This window comes from Terrapene carolina, unplaced genomic scaffold (genome assembly GCF_002925995.2).
Source record: "Terrapene carolina triunguis isolate 2854851 unplaced genomic scaffold, T_m_triunguis-2.0 Scaffold66, whole genome shotgun sequence".
Classification (NCBI taxonomy): Eukaryota; Metazoa; Chordata; order Testudines; family Emydidae; genus Terrapene; species Terrapene triunguis.
The window spans coordinates 66,863,523-66,887,567 of record NW_020664417.1 but is presented as its reverse complement, the minus strand read 5'-3'; the positions used below and the strand labels follow the sequence as shown (position 1 = coordinate 66,887,567).

The 24,045-nt window shown below is 37.9% G+C and overlaps 1 protein-coding gene across 1 annotated transcript in view; it reads left to right on the top strand.

Annotated features, from left to right (window-relative positions):
- Positions 1-24,045, top strand: part of PCDH7 (protocadherin 7) — a 388,023-nt gene that overhangs the window by 163,422 nt on the left and 200,556 nt on the right. The window contains exon 2 of the mRNA XM_024197409.1: positions 5,899-6,115. Coding sequence (XP_024053177.1) covers positions 5,899-6,115 — 217 coding nt within the window. The remainder of the gene's footprint in view (positions 1-5,898; positions 6,116-24,045) is intronic.

Sequence of the window (24,045 nt, the reverse complement as noted above, 5' to 3'; positions counted from 1 at the left end):
AGCTGCTGCCGAAGAGGAAGAGAGGGAGTGAAGGACCCGCCGCCGAACTGCTGCCAAAGAGTGGAGCGGCACGACTGAGCTGCCGCCGAAGTGCTGCCGATCGGCTTTTTTTTTTTCCCCGTCGCTTGGGCAGCAGAAAACCTGGAGCCAGCCCTAGGCTGAGTGGTTCCATGGTGGAACCTGGGATGAAGGGAATGGTCTTTGCGTTTTAGGGCCATATCCTGCAAAGTTGTGAGCATCTCTGTGAGGTTCAGAACACCACCAACTTCAACTAACTTGTAATTGTATTTAGCACCTTGTAGGAAGGATCAGACCTTTCGTGTATTTCTAAACTGCAGCGGAGAGCGTACTTCCTAGCACGAGAGGACAGATGCACTCTAGCTAGCATGCTAAAAATATCAGTGTAGCTGGGGTAGCATGGGCAGTGGCTCAGGCTAACTGCATGAGTATGTACCATGGGCATCTGGGCAAAGTTGTACTCATGCATTAGACCAAGCTGATGCCTGTGCTACCCCTGGCTACACTGCCATGTTTAGCATGCTAGCTACAGCAGAGCTAGCATATGTCTGTTTACTCATGCTGCCACCTGCAGTTAGGGTGACCAGATGTCCCGATTTTATAGGGACAGTCCTGATTTTTGGATCTTTTTCTTATATAGACTCCTATTACACCCCACCCCAGTCCCGATTTTTCACACTTGCTCTCTGGTCATCCTACCTGCTGTGCAGATGTACCCTTATTTGTTATGGGCCCTGATCTGATCACCCAGTCTCGCTTGCAGATAACTCCTGGTTTGATAGATTATATCCATTTTTGCAGAACAGCATCTAAGTCTGGATCCAGATTTTTTTTTTTTTTTTTTGTGGGTAGCGATATGTAGTTGGGTCACAATGTAGGCATACTTTTCTGCATAGTGCCAGAATTTATTATTATTTATTTGTATTGTGGTAGCACCTAGGAGCCTCAGACTTGGACCAGGACCCCACTGTAATAGGTACGGTACAGAAACAGAACAAAAAAGACGATCCCTGCCTCAAAGACCTTCTAGTCTAAGTAATGAGCTGAGAAGACATCTAAGGAAATTCGTAAAACAGTTGTGCAGTCAGGGAGAATTTAGCTAATACATGCTACCATCACTCCTTGAACTCTACTCCAGACAAAGCCTTTAACAGAACAGTAAGACCTATCCTCACATCTCTGTATGCTAACTATCATGCACAAAATAAAGGGCCAGTTTATCAGCTGGTGCAAATCAGCAAAGCTCCATGGAGTTGCACCAGTTTATGTCATCTGGAGTTCTCCCCACCCTTTGCAGTTTTCTGTACCTGTATATATGTATCTTGTCTGTACTTGTTAGTGTGTTGTCTTTTATATGTTTCACTGTTTACTGTGGGAGTGAATATGAGTTATCCCTGCTTGTCTGGTATCTCACATTATAGGATGCTTTCACTGCAGCATGTTACAATACACATTTTTCAAGGGAGGATGTAACCATCAGACGTGCATATTTATATATTATCTCAACTGGGAAGCAGAATGCATTCCTCTTGCCAAAAAACAGATGCATGTATATGTCTTATGTACACATGCTGTTTTGACTAAAAACAAAGCTTCTTCCCTTCCTGTCTTAAATGTCGGGGTATTTTTTAGAATACTATGTACTATAGTTTCAGGCATTCACTTTTATAGCATATTCTGCCACATGAACATGAGGTTAAGAGGAGTGTTGGCTAGGACAGACACACTGCACCTCAGCCACACAGCTGTAGGCAAGATAACGGAATGTCTTCCTTTTTCTATGTTCATGTAATATGGATGCTATCCTGCTTCCACTGAGCAGAGTTTTATCACTTATTTCAGCAGGAACAAGATTGCAACCTTTTTCTTCATTTGGGGAGTTAGGTAGGGAAAATACATTTCTCTTCAATCTTCCTCTGGTAAGTTTTCTGTATGAACTGGTGGATTTAGCCAATGTGAGGTCAATGCAGTGATCTGTGATTCAGACTGCAGAGCTCTCGAGTCATTGATCACACCAAATTGCTCACAGCTATTCTGTACCTTTAGTATTGTATTGTGTCACATTTCACCACTCTTCACCAGGATTGGAATTTGGAATGCCTCTTCTCCCCACCCACCCCGGCGGAAGCTCATTCAATGTCTCTCTGTGGGGGTGGCACTCATCCCAGGTTACATTTACTTACCTTGTGGAGGTTATACATATTCTACTCTAAAAGGCTGCTATTTTGCTGCACTCCTCCTAAGGCAGAATGAAAGTCGCAATACAAAAGAAATGTGTTGAGCAGCACTGGTTCAGATGCTCTCCACTGCATTGCTCAGTTGCTCCTGCCAACCTCTCTAAACATAATAACTCACCTGTGTAAGTGTAATGTTGTCATTATAAATGAAAATATAAAAACCAGCTCAAGGGGGAAGGAGAAAAGTTAAGAAGTATCATGTTACAGAACATGTAAACACTGAGTGACTTCCTACTTTTCAGTTCAGTGTGTCAGCCCTGCTTCAAAGCTAGAAATGAGAGGAGTAGAGTTATTTAAAAATAACTGCAGTGGTATCATCTTATAACTAAGTTGCTTTTCCTGTCACAGAACAACCTCAGCATAAGCACAGGTTCACTATTACTGGATTTGCACTTTGTGCCTTGCAAAGCACTGAAAAATTCAAGCCTTTCACTTTAATTGATTATAAATGGAATTTCACTGTATGCAGGCTCCAAAGTACTATTAGGAGGCCAGTTCATTGAACCCCCAAACCCAAGCCCAGGACCCAGCCTGAGTAGTGATGCTGGGCACTGGGTAGATGAATTGAGGGTGGGAGGGAAGGAATCCTTCTAGGCCTTGGAGCAACTGTGGAGGCTACTCCATAGAGGCTTCCACAGGACTTTATATGCCTCATCCCTTACTCTACATAGGGACAGTTCAAATAGTAGTAGTTTCTCTGGCTCTGCCTTCTAGTTGTCTACCCATTTCCACCCAGGACTCTGTGCTGCAAAGAGGGTGTGCAACACATACAACCAGCACTACTTCTGCTGCCAGGGGTCCCTTTGTAGCAGTAGGGGAGGTGCAGGATTTGTCCCTCTAAGCATAATGCTGTGTATTAAAATGAAAGAATATTGAAATTAGAGCTCAGGATACACTGACAGCTTTCACTTACACATCATATTTTAACCTTATTTAAAAAAAAATAATGTCTTGATGTTTTAATTGTTTAGCTGGGAGCATCATTTTTTGTTGACATTCTCTTTTTGCTTTAGAGCCATAGGAAGTTTGTCAGTTGTGTATAAAACTAAAATAGGTAAATAGACTTATTTTAAGTACATTCTGCATTTTGTGTTTCTTGTTTTGAAAACCTTTATAACTGGCACAAACCTTTTCCTCCTACCCCCCTTTTAAGACAACTGAGTTGTTTTCTGGACCATAGTATATCATCAGTTTGGAATATATTAGGAGCTTTTAACATTCCTGCTAAATAATATGCCCATATTTTCCAAAACAGAAAATATCTCATCTCCAATGTAATAAAGTCAGGCAACTGGTCAGCTTACATGGTCACAAAGTGAAGAAATGAATATAGCAACCATGTCAGAACAGTGGAAATAGCCTGTGACTTCTGTCAATGTAATGAGAATAGTGATCTTTACTGGACTTACTTATCCTTAACTTTCCATATAGTGCATACTTGTGTTTGAGAGTATTCTTAAATTATCTGAAAAAAGTCATGGTAGAGAAAAATGGCAGATTATCAAAAACACATATCTGTGTTTGGCATCCATTTAAAATTCTTTAAAGTCCAATGGAGTGACAAAATGCAGTGAGTAGAAGTGGCTCTCTCCAGTACTAAAGAAAATATGATAGCTAGTTACTCAGCTCTAAAACTATAAGGACAAAGGACTTTACCATTACTTAAATACAAGGTATATGTGAGCATATGCATATGTGTGTAAACTGTCAATAGCAAATAACACAGTATGTAATCTAACATATGACATGGAATACAAATGATCCAAACATCTCACAGTTCAGAATATTAACGGCCTTATTCTACCCTACTGTTTTAAAACACCTGGGAAGGGCTCTAAAATTCCTATGAGGTTCAACAAGCTGATTTGCTGCAGAATGTTCCATTTAAGGAGGAGGGGCTTCTGGTCTTGTGGTGTGGCAAGGGATATAACCATCAAAATCCACCTTGCTGAGGTTCCTTAGGGGAAAAGAAGCTTAGATCACACAGGGCCAGGGTCCCTGCACAGAAGCTCTAACTCTCTCTATTGTTGTCTGTCCCCTTTTCCCACTTTAGTAGCATTGGCTCTCCACATCTTTTGTGGTTTATTTGCCCCATTTTGCACTGTTTACATTTACCTCTCTTCTTCTCATAATGGGCGTACTGTAGAGCTATGAGTAAAACTGACATACCAACACTTTATAGCAACAAACATAAGCAAACTTTAAAGTTTGAAGATTTAGCATGATAATACCACAGGTCTGTTAACCTCATTTTTTTTCTTATATTAACAACAACAATCACATTTATAATCTGTGCTGATTTACTTGTTCCAGGAGTTCTTGTTCATTAGTTTATATCCATAATGCTACCTAGTTACCAACCTATTGAACATTAGCACTTAAATATTGCTTTACACCTTCAAAGCGTACCTCAGTCAAACAAAGGGACTGATCTTTAAACCTGTGTGGAGTCTCATTCATTCCTTTGCAGGATTGTAGCTTTTGTTAGTATTCATGTTTGCACAGTGTTTTGAAAATCCAAAGTGATAATGTCAATATGATTGTTAAGATGACAGCAAGGTGAAATTATATATACATTTTAGGTTGTAACAAAACCTAAAACACTAGAAAACTAGACTATATTTTAATCTCTAATCTATTTGCACATGACACTTTTTTATTAGTGTAATATTACTAATATACACTAATAAACAAGTGTCATGTGCAAATAGATTAGAGATTAAAATATAGTCTAGTTTTCTAGTGTTATAGGTTTTGTTGCAACCTAAAAATACAGTTTATTAATAGTAAATTAAATGTATTATTATTGTTTGTTATTACAGGTACAATATTTCAAAAACCTAATGTCTATTAACTTTCACTAAAATGAATTGAAATGTGTAATATGTTTCAATGGGAGGTAGACACCTAGCTTTTTTTTTTTTTTTTAATTCCCAGTCTACATTTAAGTGTCTTCTAAATGTTGAGAGTAGAACTCACCCACTTCTTGGAATACTCTTGAGTGTCAGAGTTCAGTATGTAAACTTTTATAGTGACAATTATTTCTTCTGTAATCGCTGACATTTTGAATGAACACGAATCCATAATAATCAACATTTGAATGGTCCCAGTGGAAGCATCTGGTTTCAGCTGTGCCAGTGGTACTTTAAAGGCTTTATAAAGTCAGCTGGCAGCATACCCAATCTCCAGGCATTAAATTTTATGGCAAAAGAGCTAAGAGAGACTGAACATTTCTGTTTCCTGTTATCTTTCTTACGTGGATGGGCTTCCAAAACCACAGACAATGATTTTAAAAAGGTCTATGTGTGTGTTAGTGTTACCAGCAGCCACAACATATTTCAAATTTGAGCATTTATCTTGTAAATCTTGTATAGTTTTTCTCTTACCTGATATAGGTTTTTTGAAACAGATTTTTTGCCAGACTGAATGAAGGTACTTGATAGTGTTGCAAACTGAAAAATCCATGACATTCCTAATGCAATGTCAAACACTTCAAATTGTTTATTTTAAATTAGACAAAACTTCAAAGTTTTATGTTCAGTTAGTCAACATTAAAATATTAGTATGTTTTAAGTCATGTTTTGAGAATCATTTGTTCAAAGACCTAACTTTTCAGTGACATTCAGAATCTTTTCTCTTGCAGCCATTTCGTAGAGTGACGTTTTCTGTTGTGAGTCAGCCTCAGGACCCACATCAAGGGTCATTGCAGAGTTGCTATGACAGCGGTCTGGAGGAGTCAGAAACACCAAGCAGTAAGAGTTCATCAGGGCCAAGACTGGGTGCCCTTCCACTCCCAGAGGACAACTACGAAAGGACTACGCCGGATGGCAGTGTTGGTGAGGCAGAGCATATGGAAAATGGTAGGGGCAAACACAACATTCACACACATAATCACACTAGTGAGCCATAATAAGTAGACTTGTGGAAAGGTCAGTCCAAAATAATAAAATAAAATAGCTTAAATTATAACTATTTTATTTTAAATGGTAAAATTTGTTAAAATGCAGCCATACAAAATAATGGAACATAACCATACAAATAAAATCAGCAGGATTTTTTTACATTATTTTAAAACTACATTGCTGAAACAGTTAAATAATTTAAAAAAATCAGTGCAGGGGCTGGGTTCAAGGGAATTAAATTGCATACACAATGTTTTTTTTTTTTAACAAAAGGAACTGATAAGGGACATGTGTTCTATTTTCTACTTCCATTTTTTTTGTCATACAATCATTGCTTATGACGTTTTCCTGAAATTGAATTTGTGCAGCATCAGCATAAAGAAAATAGGAACTAAAAATCTCCTTCTAGAGTCTTCCCTTTCCCCCAATATTATGCAACGTGTTTTCAAAACAATATTGAGGTTTCTACTCCATGTTGAATTATTTAGAAAAGGAAAGCACGGTTTGATTTTTTCCTCCACGGTATATTGTGGAAAATACTTTTAGAACATATCATTTAAATTAAGGATTTTTTATATATATGGGAATGGGGTGGGGAATGCATCCTGATTTGCAGTATGAGTAATTCTTCAGCAATTACAAAATTATGGTAATTAAATACTTAATAGTTTGCAATTTTCTTTTTTGTCTACAATTAGAAAATAGTGGACTTTAAAATACATTTCTATAATAGATCTTAAATAATTTACTGTTCCACACTTATTGACCCTTATCTAAAGCTCTTTGAAGTCAATGTGCATTGACTTCAGTGAGCTTTGGGTGATGCCCTTAAACTATATAGTAGATTACTTTATGTCAAAGATTACCGCATGTCAAAGAGTACATAGTGCTGACGTGTGAAATGAGGAGTTTGCTAATCAAGTTTGTATAGTTGTGTATGTGAGGAAGATGGAGTCTCATCAGCTCCTCAAACCCAGTATAGATTTTGTTTGGCTTTGTGCATGACTTTAGCTTCTTTCAAAGGCTTAGATCAGCAGTTAAAATTGTTCTTGTTTTATTCCTAAAATAGACATATTGACCCAATAAAAATAGATCATGCTCTGTGGTCAGGAAATTGACAAATCTAATGTATATGAGGGAGAAGGACTGCAGCAGTCTGCATTTGCTGAAGGTCTGCATTTCAGCAATGCATGACTATTTCAAGTCATACAGAATAATGGACACTCCCCGCCCCCAGTGGAAATAATAATTATCCTAAATTCAGTTATCATTTTCCCATTTATATATGTGTAAAGCTGTTGGCAGCCTGCTTCCTAAATTGTTATTTATTTTTATTCTTGTTAATTTAAGGGTGAAATTTAGTGCTTAGGAAAATGAGGCTAAAGCACTGGCTATATCCAGGTAGATACAGTGCAATGAAGGCAAGTATTTTTGAGATTTAGCTGAATAAGTTCACAGTTCTTCTGAAACTGTCTGAAGCACAATATATATAAAGCAATATATAAACACGGAATCTTGGATGAACTGTAAGACTATGATTTATCCTAACTTTTGATGTGCTCTTCAGTAGATAATAAAAGTGGTCTTATCCAAATTTATTCTCAGAAATTCCAACATACAGTGGACTCTAGTTTGCTTAAATTTTGGAAATTGTGGGGCAACTACCATTATACTATATTAATTATTAAACTTTAAAATGAAATTAAAAGGAGGACAAAGGTAACTTTTCTTTGTTAGGATTACATATTTACCCTTTGAAATTAGACAGATTTCAGAATAAGTAGAAGCACAACCAGATCAAACTACTAAATGTACTTATTATGCCATGAACACCTCCAAAACAAGAGTAGCATGATAGAAGTCTCAAATTGTATAATGCAAGGATTACAGACAGTAAGGGAGACTTTTTGTCATATTCACAAAATCTTGAACTGAACCCCGTGAAAAGTGGGTGACATTGCGATGAAAATTATACTCTACTGACTTTTGAATTCTGCTGTCACTTTTTAAAACAGGATTTAGACAGTGGCATGTCATCTGCCTCCAGTAATTTTTGTTAGCATTAGTCAATAGGTGATGACAGAACAAGATGCAATGCACTTTTGGTCCTCTATAAATGTAGCATTTGACATTTGAGTGAGTGCTTTCTCTGATCCAAATTTTAAGATGACTTGTCTAGCTATATAGAACAATTGTATTGCTCAAATTCTGGTAATTTAATCTTCAATATTAATGGATCATTCTGACATAAATAGAATTGGAATTGAAACCTGTCAAGTATTCATTTGTCATATTTAATTGGAATCTCGGTAATCTGCAGTGTTTTGGTTGGTTAGGTTTTAATCAGGCTTTGTATTGGATTTTCATTTGGATTTTCCATGGAAACAGCACTTTGAAAGCTATCTTAGGTTTTAATTGTTATTACTTCAAATATTTACCATTTAATTTAAACCGGTGCAAAACAATGCAGTTATAACTAATTACTTTGGATTTACTTTCATTTTAAAGTTTGAGGAGATAATTTTCAGCACAGTAATGTAAAACCTTCTGATACCTTTGATGCATTCTCTGTGCAAGATAGGAACACTAATGAAAACAAGGCACCTTTCATGTTTCAGCAAGTGGAAGAAGGCTGAAGCTACTGCAGCCAGAGTAAATACTGGTAATGAAATGCAACTTCCCAAATTTGTTGGTTAGATGTCTCTTTCTCCTTTTCGGGTTAGCATAAGACAGAGAATTGAAACAATAATGCAAGTAGGTTGGTTTTCTTTATAATAAACTGTACAGTGTATTACCAGCCTACATGAATGTCAGATGTAGATTGAAGTTTGGTTTGCATTATTAGCTGTGGTGTCAGCAGTGGTGAGTGGGGTGGGGTGGAAGAAATGTTAGCAGACGGGATGTGAAAATGCAGTATGAAAAGATTTGCTAATTTGTAAGATCTGGAGAACCAGAAATAACTTCTGAGTCTTTTCCCCCTGCCCTTGCAGCTTTCCTTACAAGGAAACCCTACTCATTTGTGCAATCTTGTCCAACACACATCAATTGTTTCTCTAATGTGGTCATTAAAAAGTCATTATTTTAACAGAAATTGCACACTTCTTTTCTCAAGAGGACACATTATTTTTCTTTACATCTTGATTTTTATATTGTAAATATAGGCATTGTCATACTGGATCAGATTCTTGGTCTATCAAGCACAGTATTCTGTTTCTGACAGTGACCAGTAAGTACCAGATACTTCATAGGCATGTACAAGAAACCACATAATAGAAAACTGTGGAATAACTTTCTCTCCTGACCTCTATTAGGCCTGGTCTACATTAGAAAATTAGATTGGTTTAAATACATCAGTCAGAGGTGTGAAAAATCTACACCCCCTGAGCAACGTAGTTAAGATGACCTAACTCCCTGTGTTAGGTAAGTGCTAGGAAAATGGAAGATTTTTTCTGTCAACCTAGGCACCACCTCTAAGGGAGGTGTATTACCTATGTGGATGGGAGAACGCCTTCCATCGGTTTAGGTAGTGTCTGCATTGTAGCTTTTTAAGTGAAGACAAACCCTTAGGTAGTGGTCTGCTTATGCTCTGAATCATGAAGGTTTATATTTTCTAAAAGATTATTCATCCTATCTCATTTAATCATAATTATTATCACTGTGAATACATGCAATTTTATGAATTCTACTAAATTATTGGCCTCAGTGATCTCTTGTGGCAGTATGTTCCATGAGTTAATTATCAGTTCTGTAAAAAACTATTCATTTTTATCAATTTTATGTTTGTTTTCTTTAAACCACACTGAATATCCCATTGTTCTTGTATTATGAGAGAGAGTAAATAAAAGTGCTCAATTTACCTTTTCTATCCTTATTTTTATACCTTTATCATGTGGCTTCATATTTATTTCTTCTCTGAACTACATTCAAAGCCTTTTCAATCTTTCCTCATAGATAAAGTCTTGTTGTGCATCTAAAACTTTTGTTGCCTGTCTCTGAACTTTAATATCTGCTAGATGTTTTCTGAGATAGGGGTGACCAAAACTGAACACAGTATTCCAGGTGAGGGCATGACAATATTTTCAGTATTATTTTCTATCCCATTTTTTACACATGCTGTCATTAGGGCAATGCTTTTCATTGACATGTCTGTAATGATGCCCATGTCTTTTTCCATGGGGCTAATTTAGAACCTGACAGTGTGTATGATTAGTTCAAATAAATCCTTCTGATGTGCACAACTCTGATTTTGTAAACAAAACATTTCATCTTTCATCTTGTTGTCTATTCAAATAGCTTTGTTAGGCCCATCTGAAGTTCCTCACAGTCCTCTCTAGTTGCAATTAAACAAAATAATTTATATTTATATACATTTATAATGTACTTACCGGCATATATATATATTTTATTTTGTAGCACCTTTCATCCAAGGACAAGGAAGCAAAGTACAACCATTCATTAAGTCTCATGTCAAGCTTTTCAGAGGACAGCTGTGGCCCACTAGGTTGAGCATGGGACTGGGAGTCAAGAGTTCTGTTTCTGTCTCTACCACTGGCTTAGTCAAGTCACTCAAACTCCTTGTGTCTCATTGCCAAACCTGTAAAGGTTGGAGAATAGGGATCAGCTGCTTTTATAAAGGGCTTGGATATCTATAGATGAAAATAAAAGAAATTATTTATATATCCATCATTTTAAAGAAGAGGGAAACCAAAGCAAAGGAAGTTTAAGTGACTAGCCTAGGATTCACAGGAAGTGAGTGGCAGAGCATGGAATAGAACTCAGAACTCCTGACCCTCATTGCTTATAGTCACTAGATAATTTTCTCCCTCCTAAAAGACAGCAGTAGTTAAATATGCTCCAATCAACAGAAAAATAGCTAAAGGACAAGAAAGAAAAATGGGATTGTCCAGTTCTAGCAATAGGATTTGATTACTGCATTATTTTACCTATGGCAGTTTCAACTTTAGTCCTTAGGTATCAAACGGGTTGTGCAAAATTAGAGATCCATGCTACCAGAGCAAGAGGAGTTAGTTGTGTATAAGATGAGCAGCCTTTTTTTCCCATATGAAGTGTTAGGAGATTTCAGGTTATTAGAAAATAAATACTAAGTGCAATCCAGCTTTGTTCATTTAGGGCCCAGTCTGCCATACTTTCTTTTGTAAAGCGTTAGTCAGCTTCATGGAGTAGGGTAATAAATATGAGTAAAGGTAGGGGAATGTAGCCACACACAGTTTTACAAAAAGAACAGGAGTACTTGTGGCACCTTAGAGACTAACAAATTTATTTGAGCATAAGCTTTCGTGGGTTACAGCCCACTTCATAGGATGCATAGAATGGAACATATAGTGAGGAGATATATATACATACAGAGAACATGAAAAGGTGGGAGTTGCCCAACTAACTCTAAGAGGCTTATTAATTAAGATGAACTGTTGTCAGCAGGAGAAAAAAAACGTTTGTAGTGATAATCAAGATAGCCCATTTAAGACAGTTTGAGAAGAAGCTGTGAGGATACTTAACATGGGGAAATAGATTCAATGTGTGTAATGGCTCAGCCATTCCCAGTCTCTATTTAAGCCTAAGTTGATTGTATCTAGTTTGCATATCAGTTCAAGTTCAGCAGTTTCTCGTTGGAGTCTGTTATTGAAGCTTTTCTGTTGCAAAATTGCCACCTTTAAATCTGTTACTGAATGGCCAGAGGGGTTGAAGTGTTCTCCTACTGGTTTTTGAATGTTATGATTCCTGATGTCAGATTTGTGTCCATTTATTCTTTTGCGTAGAGAGTTTTTTTCTCCTGCTGACAAATAGTTCATCTTAATTAATTAGCCTCTTAGATTTGGTTGGGCAACTCCCACCTTTTCATGTTCTCTGTATGTATATATATATCCTCACTATATGTTCCATTCTATGTATCTGATGAAGTGGGCTGTAGCCCACAAAAGCTTATGCTCAAATAAATTTGTTAGTCTCTAAGGTGCCACAAGTACTCCTGTTCTTTTTGTGGATACAGACTAACATGACTGCTACTCTGAAACACAGTTTTACATTTTTCAGAGGATATTAGTGTAAAATTGGTTTTTAGGAACATTAACCCATTTCAGGCCCAAAGTTAAGTATCTTTTATATAAACATTACCAAGCAGAAACTCATGGGGTTGTTCCTAAGAGCTGCTGTACATTTATACATTTTTTTGCACTTTTCTTCCCAGACTACTAAAATATTTTTAAAAAACCAACCAACTAACCAAACAAACAAAAGCCTGCATAAATGATCATGTTGACATTTCATTTAATTGCTTGAGAAAGAATTTTCATTATTGCTTCTGAAAACTGCTGCATGCAGTTATTCACATAAATGAACTCCTGACCCAGGTGATCCTATCATCCTGCCACAAGTGATATTTTGGATCACAATTACACTTTCTGTGATGGAATAAGCCTAGAGACAGTTAATTTTGAGAATGAGCTATTCTGAGACTTGTAAAAAGACAGCCAAATATCTGAGAGAAAGAGAAGAAGATAATTCAGTTCACATTATAGAATACATAAAACCCTTTGGTGAAAAGGTCTAAGTGGAACCAGCCCCTGACAGAATAATAGATGCAAAACCTGCAGATGTATCTCCACATCTATAATGATCAATAGCCCCCACAACCCACCCTTCAAGATATATGCACCCTACACATGCCTATCACAACATGTGGTGTACCTCATTCAATGCATTAAATGCCCAGATAACAACTGTGTGAGTGAAACCAGACAATCACTATGCTTTCAAATGAATTCACACAGAATAATAATAAAAGACAAAAATACTGAACACTTTTCACAAAATGATCACTCCATATCTAACCTCTCAGTCTTCAGCCTCAAAGGAAACCTGCACAATACCTTCAAAAGATGAGCCTGGGAGCTTAAATTCATAACTTTGCTAGACACTAAAAATCATGATTTACAGTTTATTACAACCATCTACAATCCCCTAATCCCACTGTTTTGTCCTATGACTGCAGGGGTGTTAAGGTGCCAGATCTGAAGAAGAGCTCGGCATAGCTAAACTCATCTCTTTCACCAACAGCAGCTGGACCAATACAATATATTACCTCACTCACCTTGTCTCTCCATTATACTAGTGACATCCTACTCCCAATGGGTCTATTTGTGAGTAGATTTTTTGCCCTACTATCTCCTTTCCTTACTAAAAAAATCTTTAGAATTTTTCCCTTCTACAGCTGATGCTTCTGTGAGTTTCTCCATTGTATACTCGATAGTGATATATCACATGCTATCCAACCAACAGATAATACTTCATATATATGAATGGTAGCACCTTTTACATTCAAAGATATATAGTGATTGCTCTTAAACAGTTTATTGTTAGTATTTTGCACCAGAAATTAGGGAGGTATATCTTGCTTGCTTGCTGCTAATAGCTCTTGTTCAGGGATATTACAGGACAATAGTTTATTCCATGTACAGTATTGTATTAGTAGAGAAAAATGTCAACAAGATAAGATGGTTTTAGGACTTGTGTAACTCATACAGGATTATTATTATTTATTTTTATATCTAGTGCTATGTGTTTTCATTGTACTTTATATACATAGAATAAGATACGGGACTAAATACAGCCTTGCAGTGTGTGGTGATCACTCTCATTAAACCCACCTAGGGATGCTGGAACAATTTGTATAGTGGGGGTGCTGAAAGCCACTGAACCAAATGGTAAACACTATATATGATGGAAACCACTTCAAGCCAGCAGGTGCGTCAGTACCCCCAGGCAGGGCCGTAGCAACAAAGAACGTGGCCCCCTCCGAACGGTGGTCCCCTCCGAACATATGTCCGGGCGGGGCCCCTTACAATACAGAAACTGGAATGCGGTATTTATTTTGTCACTTTTAGGGGCCCCCTTCCTTGCGGGGCCCCCTCTGGTCGGAGGGTACGGAGGGCGCTCGCTACGCCTCTGCCCCCAGGACCCCAAGTTCCAGAACCTATGAACCCACCAGGAGTGGACTGTACATGGCTTCCACCCTGCTGAATAGTTATTTTTTAGTTGGGTCAGTCTCCAGAAATAGAAATATCGCTTGTGCACTGGCCATTGGTAGAATGTACTTCTGAGTGGCAAAATACCATGTAAAGTGCTTTTGGATCAGTCATGGTTTTGGGTTCTTATAGAATGCATGATGGGGTCTGCTATGATTAAAAAAAAAAGATCAGTATTATTGAATTTTAAATCCACATTCATACCTATAGCATTGTTTTACCTGGAGGTAACACTGCTCTCTTTTTGCCACTTTCTATCTATTTCTGTCCCGTTTTATTTACATTAGCTCCCTTTTGTGCCTCACAAAGGAGCAGAACATTTGGCCTTTCCTTTTAAATTTAAATTATGAAAAAAAAATGTCTCCTTTCCCTGTATGCCCCTACTCGCTCAAAAAGAAAAATATGTATAGCAATCACTGTACTGTGCTTATAAAAATAGTACTATTAATCTCAAGTAATTTTTAACTCCTGGTTCACTACTCTTTAGCCTTCTTTTTATCCTTTGAAGACAAAAGACAGCCCTTTTGCATCAGAGCTTCATATTATTACTGCATCCATTACAGGAAAAAGACAGAACAAAGCTATATATTAGGGTGTCCAGACAGCAAATGTGAAAAATCGGGACAGGGGGTAAGGGGTAATAGGAGCCTATATAAGAAAAAGACCCAAAAATCGGCACTGTCCCTATAAACATCTGGTCACCCTACTATGTATCCTTTGTGTATTCCCATAATCTGTGTTAGAAAGAAGTAAGAGTGTGTGTGTGTGTGTGCGTGTGCGTGTGTGTGTGTGCAACTATGAGATCTAGAAAGAGATCTTCTAAAATACCACTTATTTAGAATAATTTAAAATCTTTTGTCCTGCATAAAAGAGACAATATATAATCTGCATTATCCATGACTATCAAATCAGTTTAAAGAGGTAACTATTAATAGTCCAAATTGATAGATGCGGAAACTCAGTCACCAAAAGATTAAGTGACTTGTCTGGCATCATACAGCAAGTTGTTGGTTGAGCGAAGAATTGATCCTGAAGTGAAATCCGGGCCCTATTGAAGTCAATGAGAGTTTTGCAATTGACTTCATTCAGGGCTAGGATTTCACCTAATATCTCCTGAGTCCCGGTGTCCTGCACCAACAGCTAGTCCATGCTGCCTCTGACTAATGCAGATTTAGGGTGATCAGATGTCCTGATTTTATTGGGACAGTCCCGATTTTTGAGTCTTCTTCTTATATAGGCTCCTATTATGCCCTACCCCCTGTCCCAATTTTTCACACTTGCTTTCTGGTCACCCATGCAGATTGCATAATTCCCTTTGATGTTATTCTGAGCTCTGAACATGGATTGAAGGCAGAACATGCTCCTAAATTTCCAGACTGAAGGGAGAAGGAACTTCTTATTTGTCTGAAGAATAATTAGCAAGCCTTGCATCTAGTCCAAGTTTTCTCCAGTGAAGAGCCTAATGCAGACAGTAAACAGAAATGTATTTTCCCTCAATTCATTGCACTCCATTCAGTATTGTCTATTTTATTGAGTCTTCCTCAGTTGTTTGAGTATTTGTATTTGATGACTGTTTTTGCAGTTTCCTGGACAACATTAGGTCTTTCAGCTCTTTCTAATCTACAAATATAATGAAGTTCCAAAAGAAATCCTTTACACTGGGCAAATCTTCTCCATTTCAGTCACAAACGAGTTTTGTTCTCCCCTGCTGGCTACCAATTCCCATTTTTACTTTTTCACAGCAGCCTGTACACCCCCTGCCCCATCTGAAATATGTAATTAGTTTTATCTCTTGCATATAGGTACAATGGCTTTGGTTTTGGGTACTTTATCAGCAGGATTTTTCTTTTTCCTCATGGAACAAAGGTGGATAAAAGTAATAGAAGAAACTATAATTTGTTTGTGTGGGTTCATTTGGTGATTATAAAGTACGATACATTGTACTACATAGGGAAAAAAATCAAAGAGTACATTTTCAAAAAGATGAACCTATTGAATGCCCCAAATTGACAGTTACATGCCTAACTGGTCAAGTAATTGAACCTGCATGTACTTTAACATTTCCAACAGATTGTGTTTAAGTGCATATAACTATTACACACATAAATTAGAACACCAAAACTATTAAGTACGATCACAGAAGTAGGCATCTATTTTTTGTAATCATTATTATTACTACTATTTGTAATTATCTCTAATCAAGATTAAGGCTCCTGTTTAGTTGGTGTGTACAAATATATAAGGTGATATAATTATTGACCTGAATTATTTACATGCAAATACATTCAGCTTAATTAGATGTTGTATTTGCATATACATTTTTTGTTTGTTTTTGCAAAGTGCTTTGTTTTTAACTCTTCATTTCCTTCAAATAAATTTACTGGTTTTTTTTAAAGAAAGTACTTTGTATTAAAGTTTTACAAAATTACAAGACAGTCACCAAAAACAACCGCTGTGACAAAGTACATAAAACATACAAGAAAACAACAGGGCCCAATCTAGCATTTCTATCTCATCCCAAAATTCCATTGAGAATTGTAACTGTGAAACAAAGGCAGCATCAGACCTATTATGTGCAAAAAAAAAAAAAAAAGTAGAAGTTCCATTGCAGAACAATGGAACTCAGGCTTACCAAAAAACATAATTATAATAAACAGCTTCTTTCCTTTTTTGATTCACTAACAAATACTTATTCCAGTACAAACACATTGTTCTCTTAGAAAGAGAGGTACTCAGATTCAAATTATAGTGTACAATCCAAAAAATTTAAAAAGACTGGCAAAAATGCCCATATAAATCCCAACAAACTTGTATGTTTTCATCATATATATTGAAAGAAATGATAAAAGAAAAGACATTGTTATTGTGCTAACAAGTTATACATAGCCTCATGGGTTTAATTTTTTACTCTTTCTGAGGAACAAGTCTGAGGGATGTTTCACAAACAAGATACAATTAATGTATAAAGAGCTGTCTTTTGTGGATGGAAATCTTGCTAATTTTTTTACAGGTGATTAACATGTTGCTGTCATTAAACATAGGTTTTCTATTGCTTCTAATTTTACTTTTGGTGTATGTCATGATTACAGGGTTTTGTGCACTTTAGACCTTTTTTAGGCCTTCTCAAGTGCCCCTTCAAGTGACTGGTTTTGCTATCTTCACTCCTATCTGAGTGGAACCAGATGGCCCTACCGTTCAGATTGGGTCTCTGGGCTACAGCACCCCTGTTTACCAACTGTGATAACATAACAGCTCCAGCTGTGTTTGGCACTTGTATGCCCTTTTCATAGAATCATAGAATATTAGGGTTGGAAGAGACCTCAGGAAGTCATCTAGTCCAATCCCCTGCTCAAAGCAGGACCAACACCAACTAAAACATCCCAGCCAAGGCTTTGTCAAGCTGGGCCCTTAAACCTCTAAGGATGGAGATTCCACCACCTCCCTAGGTAACCCATTCCATTTCCTCTGACCAGTGGCTGAATAAAGTGGCTCAAAAACAATTTATTCAAAATAAAGTATTATTCAAAATAAAATATTATTTATTCACTCAAAGGCACACAGCATTCAGAGAAGTGAGTTAAACAACAATAGGCCTATGTGCTTGGGTCTTACTTAAACTTTATTCTTTCCTTTCACCCTTTTCCCCTCAGGTCAGACATCCTTATAATTGGCCTGGGAGATACAGACATCCCCCACAGCATACAGGGACTCATCTCCGGCCACCACTGCCCACTCAGCCCTCTTTCCTCTCTAGGCAAGGGTCTTTAGTGCTTTAGTGTTTTAGTGTTCCTTTGATCCTGGGCTTGGACTGGGAAAAATAAACCTGCTAGCCTGGCTGGAGACCAGGAGGTAGGTATTTCCCAATTAATAGCTCCCCCATTTTTCCCTTAAGGATCCTTGGTGTTCTCTCTGGAGGTACCTCATCTCTGTCATTGTTTCATTTACTGTTTGTTCCCTCCTCTCTCCTCCCACCCCAACAGCCTCCTTTGATTTAACTCCATACAGTCAGGCAGGATGATTCACCATAGTATTAAAGGCCTATTTTCCACGAGGAAAGGCAAGACTGAGTTTATAGAAAGACATTTGCATACTAATACGTTTTTGAGGTTGATCAGTGTACAGTTATGAACACATCTTTCTCTTGTGACTTCTGAAACTCTGTTTATATTTTGAAATACAACTGGGCATCTCTGTTATCTATATAATGTATCTGTCTGTTTATATGGACCACTTCACTCTAAGAGTACGTCTACCCTGCCATAAAAACCCCAGGGCTGTGAGTCTCAGAGCCCCGATCAACTGACTCAGAGTCACAGGGCTTACACTATAAACAGCAGTCTAGACATACCTGCTCAGGATGGAGCCCAGACTCTGAGACCCACCTCTGTGACTGGGTTTCAGACCTCAGGCTCCAGCCCAAGCAGGAATGTTTACACTGTTATTTTTAGCCCTGTTCTGTGAGATCCTCAGTTACCCAGGCTCTGAGACTTGCTGCTGTGGGTCTTGTTTTGCAGTGAAGGTATACCTTAACTATCTGAATACATTTCTAAAATTAAAATAAATAATAAGTAATAAGTAAAAACAATTCCCCTCTCCTTCTTCACCACCTATGGATGTAAAACCTTGAATAATTATATTTTTTTAGGCATTTTATGGCTGTGGTAGGTATGCAATAATCACCTATATACACTGATTGCACAAGACCTGTACTAGATTCCATAAGATTTGCTAGGAATTATACTAAATATCTGAGAGTAGGATCAAATCCCCCATAGGTAAAGTTTAAATGAAAATAACCAAACAAAGTCAACTTTGTTTAATCAAAATGAATTAAAAAAAATGGATTGTAGGCCAAACCCGTTAGTCCTTCTCTGTGTACAGTTCTCAGCAAAATCAAAGGCTGTTCTTTGGAAAGACAAAACATACTATGGGGTGAGAGATTATTCTTATATTGCAATAGTACCACAATATGCCTTCAGAAGTCAAATTCTATTATGAAATAAACAGTTACAGCTCATTCAACTTAGAACATGCTATTAGAATTAAATTTGTATCAATAAATGAATTAATTTATGTCCTAAAAGAGCTGGTCATTCTTAAATGGATTCTTAGAGTTATGAAAAACCCACTGACAGTTCTCAGTGAACACCAGAAAATAGGCACTTAGATACATAATGTAGGTCGATGCCCTTTACCCCATGGAAAATAATTGAAAGTAGGTCATATCACTGAATATGTGGCAAAATAAAAACAAACAAACAGAAGAAGAAGTAAAAGACCATGAAGAAGAAAAATGTGAAGCCAGTGGAGGGGGAGCAATAATTAAGGAGTTACCTTATTTTAATAGTTGCCTGGTCCTTCAAAACCAAACAAACATACCCATACTGGTTTTCCCAACTAGCTTGTCTTAACCTGTTTTTTGCTATATCCCGGAACAAATCAACCCTAAAGAGCCCTGCAGGGGCACTTGTTCTTTTACTGAGCAATCTGTTTTATTTCATCAGCAAGGGAAGTGAAATCAAAGTGAATCATATCTAAACTTTCATGTAAACAAGCCATAAGACAAGCTTGTTTTGAAGCATTTTTTTTCCTATGAGGTAATGGCTGATTTGTTTTCTTGATCAAACGACTCTCCTTTCGTTTTTTTTTTTTTAGATTTGTAACAGTGTTATAAAGACGAATGGTGTCCATGGAGAACACCTTGTAGAGCCGCTTTTTTAAAATTAAGTCTCCAGAAAGCAAAAGTACACAGTACTTGTATAGTGTTGTATTATTCAGGAATGTCTTTAAAATGCTGAAGCTGCACTTTGGTTCGTTGTATGACAGAGGGTTAATTGGTTTCACGATTAGGGGTATTTTCCCCTTCCATGAGTGCATATTGTTCCTTTGAAAGGGAGACTATTTCCCTTTTTGTTAGAGTGAAATAACATTTATATGCTCATGAAATGTTAATGTAATGTTTGCATGTGGAGTTTAACAGCACAAGCTTGCTTTAAGATGGGATGGCAATGAGATCTGATGCAATTTCCCACTCACTGCTGTTAGCTAATAGCACACCTGACCCTTCTGTTCCCTCATCATGCAGATTATTTTATTAAGCTACTTAAAAATATCATTTATGGTATATCATATGAAATATTAATTTTACTTATATATGTTGCTTTTTAATCTTCTTGCTGGTTGACCCCTAGCATATCTGCTGCATTCCATCATTTGTGATGGGGTTCCTTTTATGTTCTCATGTTCTGATATACCTGGTACATGTGACAGCTCTGGAAATTTGTTTTGCCTGGTGTAACTGATAGGCATCTTCCGTGTGGGAGCATGAGTTAGTGGTGAAGAGATTAATGATATATCTGATTTATTTTGGGATGGGAGGATGGAAAATGGACATGCAGAAGTTTTTTTATGCATAAGTGTTGTAAGAAGGTGATCAATAAAAGGCTCCAAGTATTAAATTTTTATGGTGGTGACTAAATGCATGCTTAAGATGCTGTACTTGGTTCGATTTTAAAAGTATGGTCACTGACAGTTTCGATAGCATGATAGCAGAAATAACATAAGGACTTGTAAAGCAAGTATAAGAAGAAAACTATTGTCTCTCTCAAGGGCAGGATTGTGACTAACCCATTTGGCAGTTGGGTAGGCTGCCCTTTTACTCACCTGCATGAACTACCGACATTGGGGTCACAATGCTGAGTGGGAAAGGAGCCTCAGTGGGGCCCTGATTTCTTCCCATCAGTCCTATGTGCAGGTAGATGGGGAGTGAGCAGGCAGGGGAGGGGGATGGGCTGAGTTTTGGTTTCACCTGCACAAAGCACTAGCCAGTACAGCTTAGCTGGCATGGAGAAGATGCTAGGAATGGGCCAGATTATTTTTTTATCCTGAAACAAGAGGGAAACTAGGAGGGGCACTGGGACTCTACAACTGTGACATTCCTACCAACCCTTATGCAGGACAGATTGAAAAATTACACTCTATCTCGCAGATAGGACATGGCCTGATCTCAGTTCTTTATGTAGATATCACCAAAAAGACAAAAAAAAAAAAATCCAGATTCTCTCCTGTGCCAGGATACCCTGTATGTGTGTTTTGGGAGGCAGGGGGTGAGGGCACATTATGCCTTTCCCCAGCATAGGTGTGTAAAGGGAGAAAGCAAAATGGGTTTTCATCACCCCCTTTTGCCTATTCACAATTACAGACCTTGAACTTAGAGAATTAAAGGACAGCATAAAGGAGCAGGAATGGGACCGGGCCATGGCCAAGCTCAATGGGGAGCAGAGTGGGTTGGGAACAAAGGGGAGCAAATACTAGACCTTTATAAAGGGCAATGTACAGGACTCCAGACTCCATCCTGCAACTGTGTGCCATGCCATCCCCAGTGAGGGCTGTTCCTTAAAGGCAGAGTTACTTGCCAGAAGCAGAGATATAGAAACCTTTCACACAGCCAGCTCTAAGCACTCAGTTATAAATGGGATAATACAATAAAACTCATGTTGCCCCATAGGTGCATATAAGTGAATATTTTTTCTTACTCGCTTTTCTCTTCAAAGAGCAAAATTTTGCCTTTAGCTTTTACAGGTAAAATCCCATGAATTATTTCTCGTGCCATGAATTATAAGTAGCAACATTTAGTTGTAAGCATAAAAGACCTTATCCTAAAGTTTCTAGATAAATGTTATGTTATTGGACTGTCTCAACAAATATGCTAAAACTATTTTATAGACAGTTTGTCTCTAGCCAGTGTTTTTGTTTTTCCTGCTGTTTTCTAACAGGGCTTTTGGAATATGCTTTGTTATAGAGGAGCTATATAAGTGACGTGTACTGGCAAGATTTATTTATTAAAGCAAAGATAAATTTTAAGAAAATTGAATATAGTCCAGATAAGAAGTGATCAAAAGTCATTACTTTGTGTTGGCTGCTGAGCTGTCTGTGTAAAATAAGTTAGTGATCTGAGTGCAGTATCTACTGGACCGGTGCTTACATCACCAATGGTGCTAACTAGCATCCTGGTTGAAAGTGTCATCAAAGAGGCCAAGGAATGAGGACCTGGTTGAAAGTCCGTTAAGCCCTAAATGGGCATGATGAATGAGAGAGTCGCTCCAGGCAGGTTTAAGGCACTTTAACAGAGGAGAAACTTGCATTTCTGCTACTCATGCTGTTTAATCTGTGGATAGAGGAGTTATATCTGCTCTCAATCTGGCACTATTCTTTGCTAAAAACATTAGAATGTTCATGTTGCATTGAATATGAACACTAAATGAAACACGCTTTACTAAGAGAATCACAGTAATAAAAAGTGGAAAAGACCTATTAGATCATATTCTGGCCTTTTTCATAGAAAGATTGTTGCCTATAGGCATATAAGTGTATTTTCTACTGTTTTCACCACTGTAGTTTTAAACCTTTCAAGATCTACTTCAGATCTCTTCACAGATTCATTAGGTATGTCTACACTGCAATTAGATACCCGTGGCTGTCCCATGCCAGGTGACTTGGGCTTGCTGTGCTAAGGTTAAGGGGCTGTTTAATGCGGTATAGAGGTTCCAGATCAGGCTGCAGGCCAAGCTGTGGGGCCCTCCTACCTCGCAGGGTCTTAGAGTCCAGGTTCCAGCCCAAGTCAGAACATCTACACCACAATTAAACAGCCCCTTAGCCAAAGCCCCATGAGCCTGAGTCAGCTGGCATGGGCCAGCCATGGGTTTTTAATTGCAGTGTAGACATACCCATAAACTCATAGACTTTAAGGCCAGAAGGAACCATCATGATCATCTAGTCTGTCGTCTTGAATGTTGCAGGCCGCAGAACCTCACTACCCACTCTTGTAATAAACCCATAATCTCTGCCTGAGTTACTGTAGTCCTCCAATCATGATTTAAAGACTTCAAATTACAAAGAATCCACCATTTACTCTAGTTAAATCTGCAACTGACCCATGGCTATGCTGCAGAGGAAGATAAATATCTCCCTGGTCTCTGCCAATCTAACCTAGTGAAAAATTTCTTCCCGACACCAAATATAATGATTGGTTGTACCCTTAGCATTTGGGCAAGACTGACCACCCAGACACCTAGGAAATAATTCTCTGTAGTAACTCAGAACCCTCCCCATCTAATGTCCAATCTCTGGCCGTTAGGGATATTTGGTACTAGCAGTCACTAGATGGGCCACATGCCACTGTAGGCATCACCTCCATAGACTTATGAAGCCCTGTCTTAAAGCCAGTTAGGTTTTTTTGCCTCCACTGCTCCCTTTAGAAGGCTGTTCTATAACTTCACTCCTCTGATGGCTAGAAACCTTAATGTAATTTCAAGCCTAAACTTGCTGATGAACAGTTTATATCCATTTGTTGTTGTGTCAACATTGGCACTTAATTTAAATAACCCCACCCTGGTATTTATCCCTCTGATTTATTTCTAGAGAGCAAGCATATCTCCCCTAAGCCCTCATTTAGTTAGGTTAAATAAGTCAAGTTCCTTGAGCCTCCTCTTGTAAGGTAGGTTGTAATCCATTCCTCTGATTATCCTAGTAGCCCTTCTCAGCACCTGTTCCAGTTTGAATTAATCTTTCTTAAACATCAGGCAGCACTTCATACAAATGGAGCTCTTTGTGGGTACTCGCTCAAGGATAATATACATCCCGCAGCTTCCATATCCAGTCATCTTCATTGTCTCTTCCATTTCTTGGGTCACTACTACTGCTGCCTGTGTAGATTTCATAGCCTGCCCTCCTAAGCTACTGTTAAGGGGAAACACACACACACTAAACAAAAACAAAATACCACCTGCTCCCTCCCCCAAATTCCTTTAACTCAAACTCTCCTGTGTTCAGCCCTGTTTGCTGGCT